The following is a 20,660-nucleotide window of genomic DNA, read 5'->3' as shown; positions in this document are numbered from 1 at the left end:
CCTCAACCCCTAATTTTTTTCCAATGCACTCAGTTCACCCTTCTATTTTTATTTTTTTCCAATACACTGATTGGACTCCGCAACACCGTCTAATCATTCCGTGAATCAATCTACATACACCTGTGGACCCTTTTTCACCCCGTCGGCCATCTTGAAAGAGGGTTAGTGAGGGTGGAAAACAAAGGTTAAAATTTATAGGTACAGATCGACTCAGAAACACCCCCTGAGTCGATTTACCCACCCCTGTAAAGACTTTTTTTTTTACCCCATCGGTCATTTTGAGGGAGGGTTAGTGAGGGTGAAAAAACAAGGTCGAACTTTATAGGTAGAGATCGACTCAGAATCATCCCCTGAGTCGACTTACCCACCCCTGTAAAGACGTTTTTTTTTACCCCCTCGGTCATTTTGAGGGAGGGTTAGTGAGGGTGAAAAAAAGGTCGAAATTTATACGTACAGATCGACTCAGAATCACCCCCTGAGTTGATTTACCCACCCCTGTGGAGACTTTTTTTTCACCCCGTCGGCCATCTCAAAAGAGGGTTAGTGAGGTTTGAAAAAAAAGGTCGAAATTTATAGGTACAAATCAGGGTTAGTGAGGTTTGAAAAAATAGGTCGAAATTTATAGGTACAAATCGACTCAGAATCACCCTCTGAGTTGATTTACCCACCCCTGTGGAGACTTTTTTTTCACCCCGTCGCCCATCTCAAAAGAGGGCTAGTGAGGTTTGAAAAAAAAGGTCGAAATTTATAGGTACAAATCGACTCAGAATCACCCCCTGAGTCGATTTACCCACCCCTGTAAAGACTTTTTTTTACCCCATCGGTCATTTTGAGGGAGGGTTAGTGAGGTTGAAAGAAAAAGGTCGAAATTTATAGGTACAGATCGACTCAGAATCACCCCCTGAGTCGCCTTAGTTACCCCTGTAGAGACTTTTTTTTTATCCCATCGATCATCTCAAAAGATGTGTCAAAGGAGTCGTTGGAGGGGATTTGGATGAGGTAGGAAGGGGAACAGGATAATTCTCCATATAATTTTTGCGAGAAAAATTACTGAAAAAATGGATAGTTCAGACCGGGACTTGAACCCGGGACCTTCCGATTATGCATCGGGTGCTCTCCCAACTGAGCTATCCGGCTCCTAGTGATGGTCGAAAAAAGTGGATTCCACATTTGGATACATCCCCCCCCCGCCCCCTCACCGCCCTTTCCACTCTGTTGAGATATAAATCTCTCATGCCACCCGGTGGCATAGGGAATGAAAAAATTTTCCGGCGCCCTCGAAAGCCCCACTGTCCAATGTTTCCCTGGTTTCCAGCGATTGCCGTAGTTACCGACAAGGCATCGCTTGAGATCAAGGTTCGGTTCTTGACCGCGAAGTAGGAGGGCATAAAATCGCCAATCAAGAAAAAATTCCCTCCATCCGGGCCTTAACGGAAGACTTCAGCGTTGAACACTGTTTATTAGTTAGTGACATCACTTGTTACTGTTACTAGCCGTGTGAAACACAACTCCAGTAACAGTACCAACCTCTAGTTACCACATCTAAAATGCACTAGAAATCACTATTACTGGACTTGTACTGTTCCCTGGCGGAACACACCCATAATTTTAAATTGGTCACTATCGTCAAATTATTTTTAAATGAAGATTTTCTGAAGTCTAATAAATAAAATAAATAAATAAATAATAGTAAAACAGTCACATAAGTCAAAATAAATATTAAAGTATTTTGAAAAACAACTGAGTCACAAAACTCAATTGCCACTAGTCAGAAAAGTCAAGAAAATTTTATCAGAAATATTTTATCAGAAATAGTCAAGTAAATTCAATGACTCGAAACAGTAACGTGAAAATCGATCGGTCTACGTGACCTCGGACAAGCAAAACTACACTACTACGTAATTAATCAAAATTAACAAAATGAAATCCACTAATAAATAAGAATGAGAGATAGAATCAAAATTCGCTGAAGAGAGTGGTCAGAGATTCAGTCATAGAATAATCAGCTAATAGTCCTAAAGGACTCGGATGTACGCAATACCAAATAATTAAGCTGAATCTCTGCCTACTAAAAAAATTATATAAATCACAATAAAATAATTAGGCCACCACGCTCACCCACGACTTCCAAAATCTCCTCAAAGTTCTCAGAATCCTTGATAAATGATGAACTTGTAATGGCGTCCTTATTTCCGATTTATTACGATAGCGTCCTTTGATCTCAGAATTATTAATTAGATCCGCTCACTTTCTCCACCATACGGGAAGTGATTTTTCGAGACACGTGAAAATTCGCAACAGGTGGGTAACGCTACGGCATCATGCACTAGGTGGGGAGAATCTATTTATCCACCAGTCCCAAGTATTCGGGCATGCGCGACACAAACATTATATTCAAAACGCATACGCTATTAAATTTCGCGATGCTTCACAATCATTAATTGTGTTGAATTAGCGAGAGTAAATTCTCAGCGCATCCCTAAAATTACAACATTATTCGTGCGTTAATTACTACCCATGAGAGAATAGTAACTCTCCTGATTAACTTATTCCTATTTTTCCATTAATTGCGAAACCTCGTGCTCTGGTGATACGTCATTTCCGTGGTAATTGATAGCTGGATTGTGGCTCCATTATCGGCCACATCGAAAATCCAGTTATCATCAGAAATTAGGAGTTCGATGACATCTCTCGGCGTCCAGGGATCCTCGTCGATGTCCTCCGAATGGAACGCGGTGGCGCATAATTCACAATAAAACAAAATACAATCAAACGTATGTTCTCCTCTCTTCTCAAAACTTTCGCCATTGAAGGTGACTTCCCGTCTGGTGGAAGTCTCTAAAATCGCGAAACGGTCGAGAACCAGTAACTGGTAAAATACCACGTTACAGGGCATATGACAACATGTATCAGCTATGTGTATTCTCAAGCCGGCAATTTGTAGAGGGCTTTTTCTTCTCTGGTGTTTCCAATGGCGACCTTTCCATTGATTTAAATTACTGGACTAAGTCACTTGCGATGTTAAGTCCCTCTAATCAATATGATTTGTGAACGACATACTTGGCGTCTTTTTTATTTCACGTATTTCTTTGTGAATAAAACTAAGAATATTTTTTTGGGAAAATATGATAATACAATAAAACCTCCACTTGGCAAAATTTTTTCACAAAAGTTTTTTTGTCATTTTTTCATAGGATTTCATTTTTTTTGCAGGCATATCAATTGTTTTTACAGTAATGTAATGAACAAGATGAATTATCTATCAATTATCAATCAATCGATTTTTTTCCTTCAATTTTACCTGTTTCCAGAATTTGCATGAGAATACGTTATAGTGCAATGAAGGATAATAGCCCTCAAAGGGTTGACTTTAATAATGACCATTTCGAGAGGTCCTATAACTGCTCGGATTCGTTTCCTTCAAAATTACTCACGTGTCGACCCAATGAGAAGGGCCTGAGACAGATTTTAGACGTATACATTTACTTTTATCGAGGGTGTCATAGTCACAAAAAAGGGATGACCTTTCAGATTGTTCTCATATTTTCAGATCTTCATTTTTTTCTCTCCAAAAATAATATATATACAGCTTTGCCATTTCGTGGCCATCGACTTTTTGAAATAACTGTATTGTCTATGTTAACCCAAATATTTCGATTGTGTCTCAATAAGCAGGTATAGTAATCATAGTTCGTGGCACTATTGACAGAATTTTGATTACTAAGAACAGAAACGGAAGTTGTTGGCACCGCCTTCAATTTCCAATTCTAGATTTTCTGCTTGATATTTTTAGTATTTACGTTGAATATATTCAATTGCACAATAACTATATCAGAAGTTGAATGTATTCTCGTCTTTCGAGTGAACTTTCCATACTCGTTACAATGAGGACAAAATTGAATAGTCTCTTTCCACTCGTCGCAAGTATGTTTAATTAAATTGTTCAAATCAATGATATTTTTCAAATCACTCAGCGAGAGAGTAATCTTGAAACTAACTTCGTTGGAAGGATTCATGTAAGTACATGACGAACAAGGATCTAGGTGAGTGAATTCTATTGAGACAAAATCTTTTTTTTTCTTGACCTATAATAATTTAAATAAAGGAGTTGACAAAGATTTCGCTCGACACGGGTTGGGTCAGGAGCTGTCGGGGCTCAAGGCAATTTAATTATTAAAGAAAAGTTGGGCGCCAATCAATTTTATCAAGATTGACAACTTTTTAAATAACAGTAATTTGAAATTAGAACATGAGATTTCGCTGCTGGGTTGGACTCCAGTTTGGAGACCCTGAAGAAAGCCAAAGAGAGAGTAAGCCAAGGACGGAAGGCTACTTACAATGTTCCCGTAGAATAGCCTCTCCTGGCGTGGTGTGAGGCGATAGACAATTACACACATCGTAATTCGTCAACACCTGTATTTTAATGAGAATATGGCACAAGCCTATACAAAATATTCAGAATATAATGACTGACAAAATGGGTTAGTTCACCTGGAACTCGGTACAAGTATTCGTATACGCGAATTGGCCTCCTGATTGGCCAGCGATGATGTCACATTAGTTTAGTCACGCTGGCTTCGGTTGTCAATAATTTCCCATTTGTGAGTTTTGAGGGTGACGTTGGAGAATTTATATTGACGTGGCAGATTATGCGAGTCGGTTTTCGTAGCTGATCCGTTTTGCTAAGAACTTTTTCGAGAAATATAACTGGGTCGTATTCGGTATCGCCACTAAATTTATTGTCAACTGTTCGTGTCAACTTTGCTGCATTCAGCGCTTGCTTACCGTTTGATCCATAATAATTGATTTTTAATGATTTTTGTAAAATAATTAAAATTTTTATCGGAAGTTAGCCCTCAACTTGAAAAATTATTAACATCTACTTATTATGCATTAACCGCTCATTTTTAACTATCATTGACCTGTAACACACCTGTAACCAATTTACAGGGTCCAAATAATCAATTTATTTAATTACAGAAAACAGGGGTTCATCTTCCGATAAAAATTTTAATTAGTTTCAAAAAATCTGTCAGAATTTATTATTATCGAATAACCGGTAATCTATCATTGACCTGCAAGTCACCTGTTAACGATTAACATGGTCCAAATAATTAATATATTTAATTCGGTGGTCCATGCCATACTCCAAGCCCGAATTAGTTCAGGCGCCACCGCTACAACACTTTCATTCGGAAACTTATTCATACGCATGAATATGTCTCCTGTAGTCTCTGGAAGGAGGAAAGGAGGAAAAGAGAGAAAGACACACATTATATTCGTTGCCAACTTTGAGGAACTAATGTAATGCCGAGAGAAAATAAAATTGAGGAAATATGACATTATGATGGTTGCTATGGGAGGATATTTTTATTTTGTGATTTAATCGAAAAAGTAAAAATATCTTCATAAAACTCAGAGTCAACTTATATAATGTAACTAAGGCCCGATTTCGCGAAAAATTCTCGTATTACGAGAAAAAAGGTCAAACACATTTTTGGAGTATTGTGTCGTGTATATTATACGCGACATCATCGGCATGTGACGTCACACCGCTAAAACCTTCACTTGCCCGATACGCAGTCGCGTATCTTGATCCTCAGTTTACATGATGAAATTTTCCCTCTTATATTTTTTGATATCGTTTATGTCTGATTCTTAAAAAAAAGCCCCCATTGCATATAGGGTTTGACAATTGTTCCTGCTCTAATGGAAAGGAAGATAGAAGAGTCTTAGTATGAGATCTATAAATATGTTTTTGAAGAATTATCTTCAGAATTGGCAAAGAAGCGAATGACAGTCCATATGGATTTTGAAGAGGCAGAAACAAATGCACTATCGAGAGTAGTTCTCTCAGCCTCGCTAGTTCTGTGCAAATTTCATCTTGACCAGCTAACTTATTCATCGACATTTGCCATTGCACCTCTTATCTTCAATATCTTGCCGATTTTTTCGTAACTTATTGAAGATGACTTTAGTATCCAGAAATACTGAGGACAATTAGAGAATGGACAATTATAGAATACAAAGCCGAGAAAGTAGAAGGAATTTTCTACAGGTTTCGATCAATGGATTACGTCTAGAGATCCAAGCTCATGGAAAATTACATTGAAGAGAATCTAATGGCCGACAAGATAATATTCGATAACATTATTAATTAATTCTACTTGATAACAATTAATTAATTAATTAATTTGTGTGGTAAATTCTCCTTCGCATATCTCGAATTAAAATTTTATTAATTTACCACGTTTATTTCATTGATTCGTAACATAAACGTAATTTTTACAATATTATGATAGGTTCATATTTACATAAGCTCACCATAATACGCTTTTAATAATTAAAGATTATAGCGAAACTTCAGAAATGTTACGTCATCTTTCCTCTCTTCTCGTACACAATTTTGCTCTTGAAAATCAAAAGACAGTCGACATTTTCAACAACTGGAAATTTAGTACATTCAGCTTTCCTCCACCGCGAAGCTTCTACAATTTACATATCTTTATTTTCATGGGAAACAATTTGAGAGAAATTGCTGTGATTGCCTCTGAACGTTTCATACTAGTGGATGGTAGACCGAGAGCACGAGTTTTGTGGTACAATACCCGATGTTATGTAGCAAGAGTACTGGCAGTAAACGGTAAGTTGTCACTGATTAGCATATGAACAATTTTCGGAATGTATAATATATAATACGTAATTATTGATACATTTTTGGACCACAAAAAGCATTAACATTAATATTTTTATCGCTTTTGCCCATTTTTATTAATTATCCTGTTTTTTTTCATTTGATAATAATTTCCAGATGTAGAGAAACATCTTGATCGGTTAAATGTTATCACTTCCAGAAAAATTTTCAAACCAGGATTGCTGGATCAGTCTAATTAATCATCACCATCAGAGGCACTAGATGCACCAAAGATATTTGAAGCACCAGAGTTACCAGAGGTACTAGAAGCCCCAGAGTCACCAGAGTCACCAGAGGCACCAGAGGTACCAGAAATACTAAAAGCACCAGAGTCGTCAGAGGCACCAGAAGTACCCGAGGTACCAGAGTCACCAGAACCATCTGGAGTACCGTTATTGATTGAGTGGTTGAAGTTATTGAACAGTGGTTGAAGGTCAATTTTGATCAGTCTGCCACAACTGATGACTCTGACCCTACTAATGACCATCAAGAGAATGCAAAAACCGATACTACGGATGACTCTTCCATCACGTACGATTTTTCTGCAACGAGTGATTCGTTCACAAGTTTTGAAATCAATGAAGCGATTTTGGATAGTGGATGTACAGCTTTGGGCTTTCATCATTGTGGAAACAAGGCGATATTCAGTGCCCAATATTCATCCACGAAGGACCAACTAAATCTGGCAAATAGTGCTTCAACATCTGTCGAAGGAAAGGGAGTAGTACTATTACCATTTCCCATTCCTAAAGACGCAAAATGATTGAACTACAGAAAATTGAAATACTCCTTTCCTCCCAGATTTACGAACAAATTTAATGACAGTTGCCACGGTTACAAATAAGGTTAGAGCCGTGGTTTTTCTCAAGGATCATTCTGTCGTTGTGGATTCAAAGGGGCACATTAAATTCAAGGCTGAGCGTCAAGCCGACTTATACATCATCCCGGATAAACCTAAGTTTGCTGACGCAGCCCATATGCAACATGCTGCGTCCTCTCTGTAGATGTGACACCACCGCTTTGGTCCCCTTAATGTGAGTGAGTTAATGAATCCTCTCTCTCATCTTGGTTTGCCAGTATCATCCAAGGCCGACAACTTCTTCAGATCGTGCATAGTGATGTTGTAGGTCCAATGCGAGTTCCTGGGATCTATGGGGCAAAATGGTTTGTCAGTTTCATTGATGATAGTTTACGGTATTGCGAGATATACTTCTTAAAGCACAAAAGTGCAGTCACTAAAGCAATCAGGTCCAATAAAAATGTCATAGAAAATCAGGCAGATTTAAAAATGAAGGCTGTTCAGTCTGATAGAGGAAAAGAGTATGATAATCTTGATTTCGACTTCTTACTGACCAGTTGGGGAATTGAACGCAGGTACTCGGCAGCTCGAACGCCTCAGCAAAATGGGCTAGAGGAGAGGATGAACCGCACCCTCTTTGACATGGCGAGATGTCTCCTCATTGAATCGGGGCTACCCCAAAAATTATTGTCTGATACTATAGCAACTGCTGCTTACATACGTAATCGGTCGCCAGCAAGTGCCTTAATTGGCTCAGCTCCATATGAAAAATGGACCGGATCCTCACCAAAGTTGTCCCACATGAGGACTTCTGGGTCGGAAGTATTGTACTTGACAATTGTACTTGAGTACTTGACAAAGATCCAACAAAAGATAAATTTGCTCCAAGGTCCATCAAGGGTATTTTTGCTGATTGTCTTCGTGACACTAAGGGTTATAGGATTTGAGTCCCAGAAATTACCAAGATTATAGTCACTAGGGACGTACGCTCTGTGAAAGAGCTAGAACTAAATCCCACTCTCGGCGAAGAAAGTGTCGAGACGTTGATTTTACCATATGAGGATGAGGAACAATACTTGAGGGGGAAGATCTCAAGAGTCTCAATCTCCACGACATCGACTAGGGATAGTTCATATCGCCCATCAACGTTAAGTTCGCCGCTGAAGGAGTCCATAACTCCAAAAGTCTAAAGGACAATAAGTGCCGCGATAGATCAACTAGCCAGGAGTTTACCTCATATTATTGATGTTGAGGACGGTGTTTTCAAAACTGCAGACGAGGAATTTGTTGATGATGAGTTCTCATTGCGGGATACATTTTCTGGCGCAGCTCAGGTAGAATTCTATGACGCGATAAATGGTGAGGACAAAGCTGAATAGAGCAGAGCTATTGTAGACGAAATTGAAAGTCTTGGGTCCAAGAATATCTTCCAAATTACTAAACGGATCATTCTCAGAACGAAATTGGATGCCTGACAGTTTTGGCGAATGAATACAAGCCCAATGGATCAATTGCAATTATAACTAACAGTATGGGCTCGACTATCACCAGTTCACTCCAGTGGCTAAGATGGACTCAATAAGATTGCTGTTGGCCTTATCGGCGAAATTAAACTTGAAAGTTTGGCAACTTGATGTATATCTTTTTGAACGGCCAACTTGAGGAGGAAATAATTATGGGTTTACCTGACATGCTGGAACATTTACTCAAATACATTATTACAAAGAGATCCACTCAGAGAGAGGTGATGAAGCGAGCTCATGTTTTTCTATATGATCTACCGACAGGCAGAAATGGGTGCAAGCGGAACAAGGCAATATATAGCCGAAGGCAGGCTGAAATGCAATGAAATAGGCGTTTAGGTGAGACCCTGAGAGATATATGGGTCTTCATTTGAGCCACGCCAAAAATTGCCTACATCTGGAGGTTTGTGAAGGGCACGAGGAGATCAAGTTGTCACAAAAGGGATATGTAATAAGTCTACACAAGAAGTACGGGATTGATGGATGTAACCCAGTGATTGAAATTAAGGGCTGATAAAGTTGAACGAGACGACACATGAAGTTGATGATGCCTATCCTTATCGTCAGTTAATTGGTGCTCTAATGTACCTTACTACCTGTACGAGACCTGATATACCGGAAAATCAAGATGGACTGGATACTGCCAAAAGGGTGCTAAGATAACTAGTTGGTACCAGGAAGCTGGGTTTGAGTTACAAAACTACAGAAGGCCACCTGATTGGATACTTTGAATCTAACTGGGGAAATTGCAGTCAAGATCGTAAGTCTTACGCAGGATATGTTTTTGCTTGCTGATGGCGCTATATCTTGGAGATCTCAAAAACAGCGCACTGCATTTCTATCATTTACAAAGGCAGAGTACAGCAGTTTATCTTCTTGGTGACCAAGATGTAGTTTTGAATGTGTCGCTCTTTGCAGGGCCATAACGAATACGAATAGAGAAAATGCAAATGCAATACAAAATTGAAATTGTCCGTCCAATAAATAAAAATGGCATCACCTTGACAATAGTATACTTCTGGTCGGGAAATCTCAAAACCACAGAATCGTCGAAACCAGAAAGAAGTACCATGTTACGACGATAGATATCTAAATCAGTACCTCATCCACACTAAAAGCTGAGGTTCTCATTGATCTTTATGACATCAGTAACATAAATTGTTATTTGAAACTTTTTCTTTCCACTGCAAATTTGATTCATAGTAATTGAATCAACAGTGTATATTCAGTGTATATTCCAATTGGCTCATTGACCTGATGTCTTGTTTTTCAACATGTTATAGGGATGCTGGAAATGGCCGCTACCGAAAGTACAATCAGATTCAGTGGACATACGCTGGACAAAGCCACAAAGGCCAAGGTGAGTAAATTATTCTATCTTGATCTCTGTGAATTCAGTCAGCCATTTACGACGGTTTGCGGAAATTTTGATCTAATTTGAAAACATAAGTTCTTAGTTGAAAACCTTGTTGAAAATGGAAAAAAGTTCTTGGGAGCAACCCCATAAAAAAAATAATTTAACTTATCAGTGATCAGTGAAAAACTTATGCCCACTGGAAAAATACCTGGTATAACTTCCTTCGCTTGGATTTCAAATAATTTTATTCCATTTGTAATTATTAGTCTCCCGGTCATGAATTCATCCACTAAATACATATCATTCAATGCTCCTTCCGGCATCGTAACAACGTTTACAATGAGACCATGACGACGACTTGGAGGTCTATTAACGCAACTGCACTTAAACATTCACATCTTACCCGACATTGAGTAACCATCCCCATGAGTAACCACGTCAGATTGCAAGTCACCGCTGCCTTCTTGCAGTACTCCAATTGAATCTATCGAATAATCAGTTGACTAATGAATTTATTAGTCAGACGGGTAATCCGTACAATCTTCGTATGCCGTTAATGTTTGATGTTAATGGGGTAAAGTTTTGACATTGTCTACAGCGAGTCGTCTTGTTCAAAAATGTGACCGATGTCTTAAATAAAAAATCACTCACATATCCATACTAATGTGTCACACGTCCGAAATATTTGTAAGGTTTCTTTGAGTTTTTTCAATGTCTACTGTCCACACAATTAATAAAGGGGTCAACCGGGCGGTGTTGGAATTTTTTATCGTTTATATCGTTTTGTTTTTTATCCTTCCGTATTGTAACTAGGAGAACAGTGCGGTCCTTCTCGTTATATCGACCACCCTTCGTTCCGTAACTATAAGTCCCCGGTGATACTTCTTGTTACCCACTTAGTTTTCAATAATCTCTACCACTTGAAAGGTGTCGCATAACTGAGCGGACTGCCCCTGACGTACATTAATTTTTCTCTTAAAGGGCAATCAAACTACATTTACTACAATCTATAATTTGGCCCTCATAGTCCAAGTTCTAATTCCAAGAGTTCTTGGATCGGGTGACCCCCAATGAACGGTATGGCATTAGCCAAAGGGATACATATCTCAGTATCCTACGCCGTATTGGGTATGTTCGGAAATTCAGCAACTCGGTTCCCATTTTATGTCATCTCTCATTATTTTCAATACAGAGATGACATCGAAGAACACTTGAGGTCTCGATCATGTCGATGTAACGGATGCGCGCGTAGAACCCAGTGTTTGACTCTTCAGCATTAATCAGAGACCACTCTTCTATCAAGGGTGTCAAGGCGGCTAGGACCGAAAACTGGAGGGACTTCATTCCTTCGAACCGGAATAGAAGTCTGTAAGGCTAGTATTACAAACATACTGACGATAAGTTTAGTGTTGATACAAGGCTCAACACTCTTAAAAACGGATAGCGTGACATTGATCAGCCATGAAACCGCTTTTACTTGACATATACATATTCGATAATGATTTGGATTATAACACGACTAGCCGATGTAAAACTCGAAAATACGTTTAAATCAGAAAACTATACAGAGTATACGTATCTACTGTAATTTACACGTAATATCAGTAAAATAATGATCATAAAGCTGAAAAGGAAACAAGGTCCTAGGGTGCGACGTCATCGAAGTTAGAACCCTAAAAGTGCTTTTCTATAAATTTCCCGCCACTCCCAATAAATGCTTAAAGGCATGCCAGGATCGTGGTTTTTTCCCCGTAGTTCGGAAAACTTCGACCGCTGTGCGAGGGAGATGACAAATAATGTAAAAAATCCGGACAAGCGAATTCGAGAACGCGGCACTAGTTAGGATAGTCTTTCCATTTTTCTCCGACACCCCCAAGTGACGGCATGCCAAATGGTTCTGAGGTGACCACTCGATTCGGTAAGTTCTTGTTCAACGGGGCCTTACAAGCGCGCTGAAATACAATTGCAAAGATACGAAACCCTTGAGTCTTTCTCGTCTAAATGTGCAATGTACTTACCACAGCCAGAGTATATTGAGTCGTACATTGATAACGCCCGATGGGCACAAGGTGGGAAAGCTTTAGTCAAAAACTAGTCATTCTTTATTAGTTTTATTCTTCATTAATTTCATCAGTTTACATCAGTACCGACAATCAGAATAACGAGTGAGTGGTGACAAACGAATGAAACAATCGCGTGTTTTTGAAAATGAAGTGGCATGGATTGAGGACTTTCCAAACTCGGCGGTTTAAGCTTCACTGATCAGCAGTATGCAACAATTTATACCCCTTCTCCCATCAACCTCACACTCATCATGTACTTTTTACGGATCAAAACATTAAGTAGACGTGAAGAACTATCGGTCGGAGATTTCCTAGAAATACCATGTTGATACTAGTTAGTTTTCTAACTCAGGGTCGGTATCGTAAGGAACACGATCTCGCCAGCTAATTTGAATTTTTGCCTTTCGCCCTCCTTCCGGATGGTTCTGGCAGCTAAAACAGGAATGCACATTAATCGTAGTAGCAATAAAGATAGCCTGTTTGAGACTGTTTGTAAAATCTTTAAAGTAATGTTAAGTATTGTTTTTACCCTCCAATCGTTCTGCGGTTTTACGGATTTCCCAACGGAAGATTAAATTGTTGGTGAACAGAAAGTCATACAATGTTCCTTTATTTTGAATTTCTAATGATTATTTAGTCATTCATTCATTTTCACATGCTCATAATGATTTTCTCAGTGATCTTCGAGATCGTTTTGTCAATTTCTCTTTATTGGACACTGGATACTGCAACACACTATTAAGATATTGCCCACTAATGTGAAAAGGCCTGAGGTATCGAGAGCTAGCACCTCCATCCGAAGCCGGGAAGCCGCGGCGCTTTGCCCGTTAACCTTTGCGCCCATAAGGTGGAGAACAGAATGACAAGACGTGTTTGAATGTCTTGGGTGTTGAATTCCTGAGAAGCTGAGCATGGAGCTCAGTTATCGGACGGCCTCTCGAGTCAATATTTCTTCCGAGAGCAGGAATTGAATAAATTTTGTTCTCGCCGTTCTAGACGAGGCCGTCGTTGGTGCGATAACAGTAAATTCTGGCCCCATAATTATTTGATATTCACAAGTTTGGTAATTATTTAGATGATTCACACCAGCTTATTGGTCGTAATCCCAATCCCAAGTCGGAATTCCGCCGAACTGTATTGACCGTGCGTATTGTGCCTTTGTAATAATTATTTGACTTTCACAACTTTATGCTAGCTGGTGTACCGTTTAGACGGCTGAAGTACATGCATGTCCTTCACGGCAATGCGTATATTTTACTAAGATTGGAACCATTTTGTTAGTCCATTTATTCACCGGGTTTGAAAATTATCTTCGAGTAGATGACGTTGAGATTTGAGATTTTTCAATGCTGTTCAACGGGAACCGCGGAAGGTGGTAGGCGTATTCCGTCAGGAATAGGAAGGAAAATATAAGGATCGGGAAATTGGGAAAAATTATGGAACATGTAAAAATGATCAGGAGCTGATCAATAAATAATCTCATGCATCATGCGTTCCTCATGCGTTCCCCGTGCAAGTGAAGGATTGAAATTATAAGGCAGATAACATTCGGTCAAAGAGAGTCCATGAGAGGACTGAGGCATCATGCCGAGTGATAATTTATTCAAATCTGGCTGATAGTCACTTATTGTTACTAAAATTGCATCATTGAGTGAAGAACCTGTCAAAAGTGTTCGATCCGAGGACTTAATGTTATTCATGTGAGAAAATACCGATTCACATAAGTACGAAGTACCGAATATACTACAAATTCGTTTATAAATAATGAAGAGATTCGGATAACTATTATTTCGCGAAATCTTTTGCCATAGATCATCGATGTCAGTGATTTGTTGAAAATCTTTATCTTGTTGACGTAAGTTATTCATTTCATGATATAACTCGATCGCGCTAACTGGATGATTATTTTTGATGATCAAAGAAATAATATCGTTAATTTCCGTGGATAAATTAAGTGGAGAACGTAAATATTTTGGAATTTCACCCGTTTCAATAATGTCCTTAAATCTGAAATTTAAATTATCTAGAAGTTGTTGCATGCACTCTGCAAATTGCTGAAAATCGAGCTTAGCGCTGTACTCGTTCTCAACAAGACTTCGCAAACGTATAAATGGAAAAAGAATTGAATTTTTACCGAATTCAGCGATCGCTGATGATAATAACTTTTTTGTAATTTTCGAGAGATTTTAGATGTTGCCAAAAATATCTCCGAGAACCTTGCATCTCTTTATTATAAATATTGACATTCTCTGTTAAGTCCGCGGTGAATACCAATTTCTTGCGTCACTCCGCATCATTTAATTCATCGTGTACATCTTCACGTGATTTTAAAAAAGAAACAATATCATCTAAATTTTCCCAGAACCGACACAGCATAACACCCTTGCTAAGCCACCGAACTTCTGTATGAAACAATAAATCGCGAGATTCTAAATTATTCTTTTCTTTCAAAACATTATACCGTCTATGCTGCAAGGGTTTTCAAATAATCGAATTAATTATTTTAACTGCTAAAGTTATGACATTGTCCGAAATTTTTTTAACGCATAAAGCTAGCTGGTGTAACATGCAGTGATAATGATGGAATTTCGGGAACTCAGCGTCATTCTTACACCTCGCAATTAAACCTTTCGTGCAACCAGTCATATTCGCAGCACCATCCGAGTTGATAGCTACTAATTTATGAAGTGGCACTTTCGCGGAGATAAAATTTTGCTTCAGAGCATCAAAAATATCTTCACCCTTCGTACTGGTTTTTAAGGAAAATAATGTAAATAACTCTTCGTGAACAGACAGATCGGAAAAACTAAAAGAACGAAGATGACGACTTGAGCACAATCGGATCTATCCGTAGATTCATCTAACTGAAATGAAAAAAAACAGCAACGAGGAAAGTCATGTGTTAATTGAGCCCGGAGGTCAGCACCGATTGCTTCAATTCTTCGCATTATTGTATTGATGTTAAAATTATGATTATTTTCCCCCTTCGGGGTGGTTTAGGGATTTTAGGGTTAAGGTTAAGGGTAAGTCTTCGGGTCGGGTAGGCCCGGCTAAAACGCCGGCACTCCAGAGAAAAGGATTTAAGGGATTGATTGGTACGGGTGGAAGGCCGTACGGGGTAAAAATATTAACAACCCTGACGGATTGCCAAAGACTAATTACGGGTGGAAGGTCGTACGGGGTAGATTCAGTCACTACCCCTACGAATTGCCAAGACTGAATACGGGTGGAAGGCCGCACGGGATAAAATTAGTCGTTATCCCGGTGGATTGCCGAAATTAATTAACGATTAGGGTTAAAAATATTACGCTTAAGGTTAAGGAGTAAGTTCTTTCAGTCCCGAGGATCCAGGAGACCCGATCACGCGAAAATGAATAGCGCGAAATTAAGTTCAATGACTGGGAATTAATTCAAATTTGAATTAATTCTCCCGCGAAGGGCTTGACCCAGAATAAGGTAGAGGGATCCACCAATCGACACCCGATCGATTGGTAGGCGTGATTAGGGGGGTCAGCGCAACGCGACACTGACCTCCGAAAAACAGTGACGCGTTGACCGTGAAACACCACGCACGTGAAAAAAAGGAAAAGTAGTGAGTAGTGAGACGTGACGAGTGCACCATCCCGAGAACACCAGAACGATTAGCTGCCACCAGGATGGTCCTGAAACGGAAGAGAAGGGCAGCGAGGAAATCGACCGTGAGTTTTTACGGCATTAATTAAAGATTTTTCCCCTTTTTGGCGGTTCCCCAATAAATTATTGGCGGTTAGAGATTTATCCGAGCCATGGAAATGGCGTCGGCTGTTCCCCCGAATTTGGGTGGTTTCCCGTTTTTGTTTGAGGACTGTTGGGAGGATTTTCCGAACGTATTCGGCGCGTGTTTTCCCCCCAGTGCGGTTGGTGGGTTGTTAGTAAGGGTTTTTGGGATTTTAGTGGTTATTTTGGGGATAGAAATTGTGCGAGAAAATGTTCCACGGCCAACAAAGGGCCAGTGGTTTTCCCTCATGGTGTCATCGAGACAGCCATCGAGTGGCACGTGCAACAAGTGTGATCTACGCATTAATATTCCACGTGGCTATTAATTGGCACGTGGTTAATTACCGATTTGTACGTATAGGATTTTTTGAGGATGTTCGGGATCATGTTCCGAGCTGTATGGTTCAGGGTTTTCCGAAATCCATCCAGTGGATTTCGAGATTTTGAATTTTTATGGGAAGAAAATTTTCAGTGTTGGGTTATCACTCGCCGTTACCCGAGCGGTGAAGCGTGACGCGCTCGCTCTCTCTCTCTCTCTTGAAATCTGAGGTGTCGTGGGTTCGAGCCCAAGGAGTTTATAGTTTTTTTTGCCTTTTCTTTTTTTTTTGTTGTTTTCCTTGTTTAGTGGGTTATTAAATATTCCTCGGATTATCGTCGATCGATGATCCTCGAGGCCACTTTTCACCGGCGTCAATTTGGGGGTAATATTCCGAGCCAATTAAAATATCAATGATATTTCAAAATAATTGAAATGATAATAAAACTTGGAGGTGAAATCAGTCATGTAAACCTACTATAGTCAATCATTTTTCTTGTACTAAGTTTTTTTTTTGGTTATCAATAGCGAAACACGTAAGGACAATTTTGGAGTTATCTTCTTTTCTCGACCCCTCATATATTTTTCCCGATTCTCCTGGTGACCTTGTTCCCATCTACAATCCACCTTTCTCTCCACAACAGGCATACTGAGCGACCCGAGGACCGTCACCTTTCCCCGAGGGCCTAGTTATCCTTCCCGTTCCCTTCAGGTTTCCTTTTTGATTTTAGAGTATATTTTTGGGTTAGAGTTTTAGATGTTTAAGGTACGATTTTTGACGCAATAAAATTTCGAGGTTAGTTAAGTTTAGGATTAAGGACTTTTCCGGTTTGGCAATTCCGGACAAAAATTACCTGGGGCCCATAAGGTTAAATTTTAGCAGGTTTTATTAGGCTCAGGGGAAGTAGGGCGAAGGTAATGGGCATTTTTCTGTCTCCCGGGAAAATGTCACGTTACAAATGGTAAATTTTCAACAAATCTTGTCATTCTCTCGTTCAACAAAGTTCCTCGCAATAACGTTTCCATATGGGTTACAAAGAGCTCTTTATATTTTTCACCGGCAGTAAATGACGATTTGTCTTTCACGATTTGATAGGCGGTTTGAAATTACATTAAACTCGCGGTTTGAAGGTCATCATTACACAAAACATCATTTGCATGTTCGGACACTAGAATTCTCTCTTTTAAAACCCGGATTTCGTTGACGCGTTTATCTGAATGAAGTGGAAAACTCAAATCGAAGCAACTATGGTTTTGCCTATAATGCCTCTCAATGTTAAAGGACCTCATGCTTTCAAATTCCAAATGACACAATAAACATAGAACCTTTTCACTGATTTTGCTGCATGCATAACAATGATCCCATTTATTATTAAACGCCGGAGATCTCTTGCACGTATCATTTCTGATTTTGTGAGCAAGTTGAAGAGGAGTGTTTGCGTTGAGGGAAGAAACTTCATTCTCCAAAACATCTATTGATGACAAATGTTTGGCTTTCATGACGCGAAATTCATTAGCTAGCACTAATGACTCTCGGGGAAAAGTTATGTCAACAGCTGCATGCTTGCTTTTGTAATATCTGTCAACATTGAATCTCCGCATGCAGGTAAATTCACATTCACACAATACACACAATGTTTCCTCACCAATTCTCGTACATGCAAAACGATGTTCCCAGTCAATTTCAGGCTGATTGTTTTTAAAACTTTTCACAGGAGGCTGCATGGCACAAATGTGTAAACAATTGACACTATGATAAAATCACCATGCACAATCACTAACTATTTCAAGAAGATAATCTGAACTGCGACTTGATTACTAAACACACGTCTGCATTTAATGCTCCAAAAGAACAGATTGAAGTTGGAAATTGAATACATTTGGAAAATTTTACTAAACCCCCTTCCTTCCGTAATTTTACGGTCAAATCCGACCAATCGGCCAAGTGCAATTGATGACTACGGTTTCGGTAAACAGTCTCGAACAGAAATATTCCCTCAAAATATTGTTTTAGAATTTGGAAAATATCCTGCGCTCTGCCCTGCACATATCCTATTTAGTTGAAAAAATATATATATAACTTATAACATATAGAACTTGTTGCTGATTAATTGAAAATTTAATTCTCAGTATTATTCCAGGGAGAAAGTATAGAACGAAATTTAAAAGGTATCAATAATTAACACGGTGAAGATTAATTCCAATTTATAATTTTGATTTTTCAACTTTTGCCAGAGTGTATGAGTCAATTTTGAAGCGATTAAATTGCACTGCGACAAACCCAACAGCCTGAAAAATTTTACAAGGCGAAATATGAAGAATTTCATAATTTTAAATTTCACCAGTGTTATAAGAGAAAACGTTTTATTTATAATTCTTTTTTGAAACTACAGACCCTGCATTCAATCGCTTCAAATTCTCCTGCGTTATTGACCTAAATATAAATAACTAATACTCATTGAAGAAAACATGAAAATTCTCTTAAAATTGCTATGTAACCGCTAGGTTTGTGCTTAAATAAGAAAAAAAAAACTCCTAAAATTCAGTTTTCCGAATTATTGATATCTTTTAACTTGCTTTTTAAATTTTTGGGTCAATAACGAACTTACGGAGAAATATCTGAAAGAGAAAATACCAAACATTGCACTTTCTACCGGCTGATGTTGATTCTGATTATAACACATGAATAGTTTTTGAAAATAATATTTTTTAAAATTTTTCTTCAATGAACATTTTTATTTCAATCAATTTCATTTCTTGAATAAATAATCGCGGGATACTGGAACACGACATTGTTGAATTTGTTCCTTTCCTCTGGAATTGAACACCCGGCTTCTACATTTTATTTGTAACGTCTGCTTTCAAAATAAATAAAAACGTCATAGTGAAGAAAATTTCAGATTTTTCATTTTTGTCTCATTTCCCCGCTTTTCCTTTTCTTCAACGACATTTTTCCTCTTTTCCTTTTCTTAAGTGTTACCCCCACTTCGGTTGATTTCACCCGAGGAGAAGGGCCTTCACGACCTCGGTCATAAAGGCCCATCACCTGACACAATCGGCTCTCCTCTACTCTTTGTTATACACTAATAGAGGTCGGGAGCACGACTTGCTCTCTGAGCAGAGGTTGCCCATCCCCTCCATAAACGCATGTATTTCCATGCCAATATTGTTAAAAACTACAATTTAGAAAACAAAAGACAAAGTTTTTATTTGGGAACGAACAAGAAATATACGTCAGAAAACGATTCCAGCTCACACGGGAGCTTGATGCAATGGGTAAATTACTCGCATCACATGCGACAGGTTTCGAGTTCAGGTCCCGACCGGGCAGCGTGGTAAGATCTGATCTTACCATTTGAAGTCCTGATGAAACGTTGTGATACCCTAGCAGGTTGCGGCAAATGCAATATTCACTGGTAATCCCCCGAGTGTTTCAAAATAATCGCCTATTTCCCGATAGCTTTGTTGCGAACAGACGGGAGGGTTAAGTTTTGCAGGTTAGAATCTTCTTGGAAAACTTGTGTAACGAGATTTTTCTCGTTACGGGTTGAAATCCCCCTGGTAACAGAAAAGAACCCTGTTGTATGGACAGTGGAGGCGGAATAGCCATCTAGCGGAGCCGAAGAGCTCTCGGATCGATGGCAGGTAAGACTTTCCTCCGATGAGGGGCCAAAGGCATAGCGGTTTGGGTGGAAACTGCGACCCCTGTCGGCCCTGAGGACGTTAGTAGACTGCGCATATTTGAAGTTGTCTCAGCATGTGATAGGGAGTATTGGGGCCGACGTACAGGCCGTCCAACTGAGCAACTCCGAAGCGTTACTGACTTAGACTAGGGACCAACGGCCAGGTGAGAGGACTGGTGCCCCCGGGATCCCGTCGGGTTGATTGGCCGTGGCACGGGTAACGGAATGACCGTGTTGCCGCCGAGATATCCAGACTAGGGGGAGAAGGCCCTAGGAGATTTCGGGCAGTCGAGCGCGAGCTCTCGATTAGCGCGGCCGCAACGCCGCTCGCTAGCTGGAACAACGCATGGCTGAAACAGCTTAGCAACGGGAAGTTATCCTTCCTCGTCCGAGTGATGCAAATCACGAGGGCGAGCATAGGGAGATGCTCCTGCATCTCCCGTGAAACCTCATGTCTCGCTTCGGAGCA

At 39.5% G+C, this 20,660-nt stretch overlaps 1 protein-coding gene across 6 annotated transcripts in view; it reads left to right on the top strand.

Moving 5' to 3' along the window:
- Positions 1 to 20,660, top strand: part of trc (Serine/threonine-protein kinase tricornered) — a 281,866-nt gene that overhangs the window by 132,326 nt on the left and 128,880 nt on the right. For all 6 annotated transcript variants that reach the window (XM_011313345.1, XM_011313348.1, XM_011313344.1 and 3 more), the window contains one exon: positions 10,300 to 10,376. In XM_011313345.1, coding sequence (XP_011311647.1) covers positions 10,300 to 10,376 — 77 coding nt within the window. The remainder of the gene's footprint in view (positions 1 to 10,299; positions 10,377 to 20,660) is intronic.

This window comes from Fopius arisanus, unplaced genomic scaffold (genome assembly GCF_000806365.1).
Source record: "Fopius arisanus strain USDA-PBARC FA_bdor unplaced genomic scaffold, ASM80636v1 scaffold00116, whole genome shotgun sequence".
Classification (NCBI taxonomy): domain Eukaryota; kingdom Metazoa; phylum Arthropoda; class Insecta; order Hymenoptera; family Braconidae; genus Fopius; species Fopius arisanus.
This window is presented reverse-complemented; position numbering and strand designations above follow the sequence as displayed.